At 32.1% G+C, this 8,294-nt stretch overlaps 1 protein-coding gene across 1 annotated transcript in view; it reads right to left on the bottom strand.

The window, feature by feature from the left end:
* Positions 1 to 6,551: 6,551 nt before the first annotated feature.
* LOC116775892 (uncharacterized) overlaps positions 6,552 to 8,294 on the bottom strand; it is a 131,377-nt gene continuing 129,634 nt past the window's right edge. The window contains exons 6-7 of the mRNA XM_032668919.2: positions 8,080 to 8,225; positions 6,552 to 7,769 (exon numbers count right to left, since the gene is read on the bottom strand). Of these exons, the coding sequence (XP_032524810.1) occupies positions 7,708 to 7,769; positions 8,080 to 8,225 (208 nt within the window). The 3' untranslated portion in view covers positions 6,552 to 7,707. The remainder of the gene's footprint in view (positions 7,770 to 8,079; positions 8,226 to 8,294) is intronic.

The following is an 8,294-nucleotide window of genomic DNA, read 5'->3' as shown; positions in this document are numbered from 1 at the left end:
AACTTTATGTAAAACCGCTTTACGATGAGAACAGGAATTAAAAATTTTTTACGTTTTAGGAAATATGATATCAATGTTTGTAAATCAATGTACCTCATTAAAGTAATTGCCATCCAATGTTGCTTTCACTGTCAACGCCAACATTACTAATCAAAAATAATTTTTAGTTTTTGTATCCATGAAAACAATAAATGACTTACATAGGTTTATACCGTCGTTTAGGAGTTTGATACCTTTATGTTAGATTTGATTTAGTTGTGACCAACAATCTCAAAAATATACTTGCAAATGCTCATTATAATTTAAATTACAGTATCAAGCTCAAGGTTTTCACTAATTTGTGAGTAAATCAGATAGATCATAGATCGAAAGCGTATCTTAGGGTATACTCATTATTGGTTAAATTGTTATAACGGCCAAAGGTAATCGGGATTGCAACAAAACTTTGAGAAATTTTACGGAAAAATTAATATAACACAGTAAAAAAAAAACATTAATAATATGACAAAATCTTTCATATACCTAATATCAAGACTTATAAAATATTTTGAGTTCTTAATTAGACTTCTTTTCATATCAAACTGCTTTTTCATGTCAATTTACAAAAAGTTCACAGGTTCAAGTATATAACCCTCCAAATAAGAAATTCCTGAAATATAAAAAGAAAATTATAATGTTAAACCACAAATCGATCTTATTAAAGAGCAAAATATACGTTCTTATATTCGAGAGCTTTTATTTGATTCTCGTTTATTTACACTTAATTAGAATAACATTCAGGAGATTTTTTTTTTCAAATTTCCATACAAAGTTCCAGGTGTCACTACATTTACAATGATTTACATTTTTATCTATCTTCACTGTATATTTTACTGTCGAGTTGTTTAAAATATTCACAACGTTACAGCGTTCTTCCATACACTCAAGCTGGTGTTAAATATGCTGAATAAGATCTAGACTCGGCGATATCTCGAGGATATTAGGTAAATGTAAAGATATTCATGTCCTTAAAATATTTGAAAATTTCATAAATACATATTCTTTAATAATAGCGAAGTAAATAGTATTATACAAATAGTATAATACAATAATATTGCTGTAAAAAATGATTTCAAGTTTATACAGACATTCAAAATAATACTACCTTTTCTCTTCGTGATTGTTAAATTACTATTTTTTATAAGAAAAATTCATAGACTTCGTGCAAAATAATATTTGTAACTATTAATACACGTGGAACCTAAAACTAAAAAAAATACAACGCAATGAACGCGAAAAGACATTATATATAGACTTGTGTAATTTTTTCGGCTTAATATTCGCTACTGCCTGGATGGAGAATCTTAGCTGTAATTACATGGAGAAAAAATTACACCTACTTATTTAGAATCGTTAAAAAGACGCCTTAACTTTCGCAATTTCCTCGCTCGGCATAAAGATGTCGATGCTTCCTTGCCTGTCTCATTTCATTTGTTCACTGATCTGAAACATCGGTGAAATGGGTTTATGATCATGATGCTCGTAGTGTTTTATATAAGATGCATTCAGATCCTGCTCAGTGACTCAGAAGGTAGGCCTTTAGTGAGACGCACACCATCACGGAATAAGTATTAGGAAACGTCCAATCTCCACATACTTTATGACATTCCTTTTATACTTATAAACTAAGCCCTTTAAATGCTTTCAACTATTATTTTTTTTATACATATCAATGGAGGCAAAGGAGCAGACGCCCTACTTGATGGAAGGTAGTAGCCGTCGCCCATGGACATATGCAACATATCTTATGTTGCGGATGCGTTGATGACCTTGGTTATTTATTTATTTATATGTGCACAACAGATATAAAACTAAGTGAGACGTAAAACTGATAAACGTGACTAATTAAGAGATCTCTTCCAGGTACAGATTAAACTCAGGGAATAATTTAAAATGCGGAAGTTTGTAAATCAATATATTAAACGAACAAATAATTATGTTTACTTTAAAAATAATGCTTTAAATAAATGTAATCTTTTTCGGAATATACTAGTCGTATTTTATTATTTTAAACAACTACCTACTACCGACTTCCGACATTGTGAATGTCGAATTCACATCGCGTCTGCCCGTGATCACGGTTGCTGCAAAGTAACCGAAACGTCGGGAGTATGTAGTTTTTTTAAAATACGCGTAATATTAATCGGAAAAATGTTAGTTTCAGTTAAATGAATACTCGCGAAAGTCTTAGGTCACATTAATTATGCTTTGAATAATTATTTCCATTAATTTTTATAATTTGATTGAAAACAGTAAGAAATAGATGTAGATAACATTTCTTATTTAGTTTTGTAGTCACAACCTTTATATAGTTTTTGTACAAAATTGATGCTCTATGTTTTAACCTTATAAAACTGTTACCTCATTCATATGTCGGAGTAAACTGTATCCAAACCGTGGTTTTTAAAAAGAGTGAAGTCAGCATAGCTGACGTCACCAATACCTATATTCTTGAATGTCGTTTTTAAAAGTAGTGACGTCAGCATAACTAACGTCACCGATGACTTTAACCTCGTAGACAGTTTGACGGATCCGTTACTTTGAAGAGGTCCGATCCCTGCAACGGATCGAGCGAGAGTCCACGTAATCTGTACTCTCGTCTGTATTTATACCAACATTGTTGTGACTACACTTGCACAGGTGGTTATGCGGGTGACACCTAATATTTTCAAATACCCTCCATTATTACTTATTCAAATAATAACATTTGCGCCGATATATATAAAAATTTTCAACAAAAAAATGCATTTATTCGTAGAACCTTTCTTATGTTAGGGGTTTTTGAAGTCTTTAATCTTTCATATGATAAGATATAATAAATAATAAGAAAAATCCTTTATATTTAATAGTAATAATAACCCAAGTATCCCAAAAAAAAACTCATTTTCAACTTGGGCAACCCTTATGCAAATATTTCGATTATTGTTCTGGCCAGTCATAACTTTTTCATTATTGCATATTTAAAATACTTTGAAAGCTCCAAAAAGAGTTTTGAAACTTAGCCACGGTTGATGTAATGCTTTAATAATAAAATATTTTTTGTCATAAAACTTTAATCCTAGTTCAATAAGACATTAAACAGTCAATTAATATGAAAGAGAAATTAATTTCCACTTAGTAATATATATTTGTATACTATTATCTCCGTGATATTATGTGTTAACATCGAGATAACTCGGGTACTGTTTCCTCATAAGAAAAGAAAAGAAGTAATAAAAAAACATATGTAATAAATACTTAATTTCGTAAAAATGCAAATTTCTTTTATAACGAATATTTCTGAATTTGCGACTAAATAATATTAACTCTTCTATCTCTTATTTATATATTCTGATGTTTAAAATACATAAACGGACCGTAAGGAGAAGCAATTTAATTTATAGAGAGACAGTAAAAGACATCAAGTTGAAGAAATAAAAATGGTTCAGATTAAAAAGACCACCGCTATTCAACAATAGAATCACAGGCTGAACTTCGGCTTTGTTTACTGCGCACATGGAGGAAGAGCACTTTGTACCGACCCCACATACTTGAGGATTGTCAGGACTACCAGCTGAAGTTGAATGACGCATCTTTGTTGCTAATTAAAAATGTTACGTCTCATTATGCGTATCACATTGGAATGAAGGAAAAACAATACATAACTGGAATTAACTATCAATTTTATTTATGATAGTTTATATATATTATATCGTTGTTTCACACGAACCCGCTCCATCTCTTGCTGCCGATTTCTCTTACTATAAATAAACCAAGACTATAACCAAGGAAAAGCTGATAATTAGACAGCAGAGTAGTCACTGAAATGTCATTCTTTTGCAAAATCCAATAAAAGATTGTAAAACACAATAGTAGAGTGATTTAATCCAGTGTTCAAACGTTTTATATATCGGCGCTATCAGCTTCAATGACGGATGCAACATGAAAATAACTTAAGGCTGTCATCAATTATTATAACAACTTATTGGTCGTCGTTACTATTGTTAAAAGTAAAACGAAATATAAGACTGTTTAAAAGAAGAATAGAACTATGTTTGAATTCTGGTATAAGTATGACGTCTGGACGCACGACAGGGGACTGCAGATTTCAGCGAGTGCGGATCATAAAGAATGTGATTATGAAGAACCTTCGAGAAATACAAGAACATTTAGAAGAATTGAAGTTTCATTTTAAAATATCTGGAACGTACTGAAACAAGTGACATTAGTGACGTCAGCGAGGCTGGCGTCCTGTCTTTAAAATAATGAATTTGTAATAATAATATTTTTTTAATTCTTATATAATCTAAAAATATTATTTTATTTTTAAACATCCGTCTATTCATGGAAGTGAATGAAATTTGAGTTATTTATATAAAACAAGTCGATGTATTGCAGACCAGGGCTTAAAGTTTCATTTTAAATATATAACACCAAGCCATTACAGATGGCAGCACGTGTATAACCAGTACAGATATTACATTTCTACACTTATAAAACTTAAATTCTTCGATTTTTTTTTAAATTATACTTTTTCATCTATATTATACTGAAACTTAGAATATACGTTTTGAGAGTAGAGTTTTCATAGCTTTGTCGAACGTTAACTTTAATATAAAATTGGTTTATTCAAATATATTCTAGGGATCGTAGAGCATGTCAATGAAAAAATGGATGTTTTAGTTCTAACCTCCACATTCCCTAACTACATTATACGACTTCACTCCTTATCAGTAACAAGCTGAGTTCTGGATATTATATTACTTCTGGCTTCATTCCAATTCGATGTTTTATTACACGACCTGCCTCTTAAAATTACAAAAATAATTCCGAGCCACGGTGAGCGAAATTAGACGGTGTTCCGTATGAATAAGATTCACATCATCAGAATCCTTATTTTAGTGGATAATGTCTGTCAGAGGTCGTTTATCTGTGGTAAAAACATTTTGAACCTTAATTCTTAAGCTTTAAGATAGCGACGTGGTGTTATTTTGAAATTGAATAAAAAATCCATATTAATGTGAATTTGTTTTCAATAATCAACATATAAAATAAATAGACATTTTATATTTAGTTTATACTGAAAAAACCTGTCGAACGTTGACTTTTTTATGGACATATAATGACATTAATCTACAAGTAAAGCAACGTTCATAATGGATTGTTTACATATTAGACTTTAGAGATTTTCTTGCTTATCTATAGAGAAAATGTTTTTTACCGTCCAGGCTAAGCCATCAATCTCAGGGTAGCTATCGGCGGTGACGAACTCTCGCCATTTCAGTTTAGGCCATGGTGCGGAGCAAGAGACACTGGGAAGCCGTCTCCTCCTTCTGCGAAGCAGTCATGCTAGCTAAGGAGGATGCGGAGCGCATGAGGTAATGATCCTCCTTACGCCCCAGCCACTGCACGGGACGCTCCAGGCGTTGGGGATAGCACGACGATCTCCAGCCACGTAAGCGCGGGTCTGCGGACGGCGAGCAAGGGTAGTTTGTCGCGCGATCAGAACCAGACTCAAGCGTATGGCGCGAAGGGTATCAGACCCCTACAGATAGGGCCCTAGAGTCTTTGCCAAGCCGGGTTGCGGATGCAAGCGCAATGATGTACCGCGGCCTGGCTCGGAGCAGGAGAAGGTACGGGAGGTTTTTAGTCAGTAAGATTCTGACACTCCCTCTTGCCCCACCCAGGACAAGAGACAATTTTCCCTTTTATCAAAAGGAACGGCTAAGCCATCAAAGGATTACAGTTAAAATTATTATTTTTATTTAAAACAATAATACATTTAAAAGTATTAAAAAAGTGTTATAATCTATTAGCAAGGGTGAATATACGGTACGTATAATTTGTGTCTTTTACGATACATACATGTTTGGTCTCTATTTTTTTATTTTTATCTTACAGTTTTCACATTACTCAGGAGTCATTTTATTTTATTTAAAGGTTAATTTTCTATTATGTCAATGATCTCCTCGAATTAAAATATATTCATAAATGTGGTTCTTGGTAAAATCCAAAATTAAAATTTTCATGTGTCACCAGTTTTTCTTCTGAAGTTGAAATCTCTACTTTCCAGTTCTGAAATACTTTTAGTTAATAAAGATATAAGCATAAAGACGACGAGCTTTCAGTGAGACAGCGTAACCGAAGGCAACAGTACTTTCCATCTCTTTTCAGCGATGTGACTTAAAGAAATGTAATTTTAAATATCTTTGTAAGTGTAGTCCATTACTCCGTTTTAAATATTCACTTCATCAAAGCAGTACATATAATCTTAAGATCTGCTGTACTTTAATTGATTTAAGAAAATTTTGACATTTAAAATTTCTATGAAATCTTTGGACTCATTTTTAATACTCCTGTACTAGAAAACATCACATGTGTTGAGAAAGTTGCTCACATCCAAGGATACTTCTAATAATTTACTTTAACTAATATGAAAACTTTTTAAATAGTAAACGATCTTTATTTCAGAGATGTCAAGAATTCTGAAAAAAACATAAAACTAAAAAACAGCATACTTAAATAAAAAAAACTTTAAGTAACTAATAAATTTATTTACATATTCACATATAGTACTGTAACATGAAATAAATACATATGGCTTAAATCTAGTACACTCGGCAACACAGCTCTTTAACATATTAAATTGACTATTGTCTTAGACATTGAACATAAAACATTATAATTCCTTTACGTATAAACTTTGGTTGCCGATTGTACGTACCAACTATTACTTATTACCGAGACCTGCTGACGTACACATTGTGTTGAATCAAAACAAAGGGAAAGGGTTCTAGATAAATAAGTAAGGGCATTAGGTTATAGGTCAAGGGAAAAAAATATGAATTTAATCCATAGAAAGAATGCATTAACTACAAATATAATTTACGGCCATTGTATGATAGGATTAACAATGAATATTGTTTTAATTCAACATAATTTGTAAATAAAGAACCAAGCCCCATTCAAAATTAATAACAGACAAACAATGCTAAACAATTAATATTAATGGCAATGATAAGAATTATGTTTAGTTCAATTTGTACTTTCGATGCACATTGTATCATTTGAACAAGGTATACACCCACTAACTGTTAAGGACCTCTCACACCGACCCTACCTTCCCCAACTAACCTAAAACTTAATAACCAATCCATAAAAAGTTACCCATTTCAGCAGCCATAAAATCCATTGAGCGTTCAAGAAGGGTCGAGGCTATACCAATAAAGCAGTTAGGGTACATAAACGATTTGCCTCTCGGCAATGTAAATACCATTTCTATTAAGGTTAATGTACAAACCATTATCGAAGTTCAGATACGAAGGAATTCGAGAACGCTTCGCGAAATGCGTGAGTGATTTGAGAAGTATTTGGATTTAAGTAGCTTCCAATTGAAACGATCGCCCATAAGGATAATACTTTTGAGTTTTTCAGCGTTAGTTCAATTACTTTTAATTAATTTCGTTTATTTATTTTTTTCTAACAATATAATTGATCTTCCACACCCTGAAAATTCAACAGTGAACTAAAGATCACAAAGAAACAATCATTATAATTATTGTCAATTTTTCAGGAACTCAAATGATAATTTCAAATTATAACAAATGGTGGCTTGGTTTAAAGGCCCTTAATGTCTATCACAACATTCAGTTTCATATTTTCTTATAACAGCATCTTCAGCTCTAGTGATCATAACGCAAGCAGCACCGCGCTGACAATCGCTAAAACCACGTCGAAGCTTGCATTTTCACCTACGAAAAGATATTCAATGCTTAAAAATGTATAATTTGTTGAATCGACTAGTGGCTTAGGTACATTTAATACTTTTTTATGAAACCATAAAGTCGGAGTCAGAATATTTCGTTATTATAAATGTTAATTATTTATTATTAAATAATTGTATATCGTAAGATTTTTTTTTGTAGATATAGTGATATACGTTACGTTCTTGAGATGATTTTCTTGTCTTTAAATAAAGAAAAACTTAAAGTATATTTTAATAATTTTCCAACGTACATGTGAACGAAACGTTTTATGCATATGCGTTAGTATATCCTTTACCTGCTGAATCTTCTCCAGTAACGGAAGCTGGATGTGGTGCATCTTCTCTAATGAAAACTGGCTCACTCTTACGGGCGTAGATATCATAGATGGTTGCCACGCAGCCAAGTGCGAATTGGGAGCTCGGAGGAGGTACCATTGTGTATCTAAAAATATAGTAGCTAAAGAGAGAATATAACTAAAAGAAGGCATCCAACATAATGAAGATCTTTCAC

The sequence above is a fragment of the Danaus plexippus genome, chromosome 24 (assembly GCF_018135715.1).
Source record: "Danaus plexippus chromosome 24, MEX_DaPlex, whole genome shotgun sequence".
Taxonomy (NCBI): domain Eukaryota; kingdom Metazoa; phylum Arthropoda; class Insecta; order Lepidoptera; family Nymphalidae; genus Danaus; species Danaus plexippus.
The sequence above is the reverse complement of the archived record's forward strand: the minus strand, read 5'-3'. Positions and strand labels throughout refer to the sequence as shown.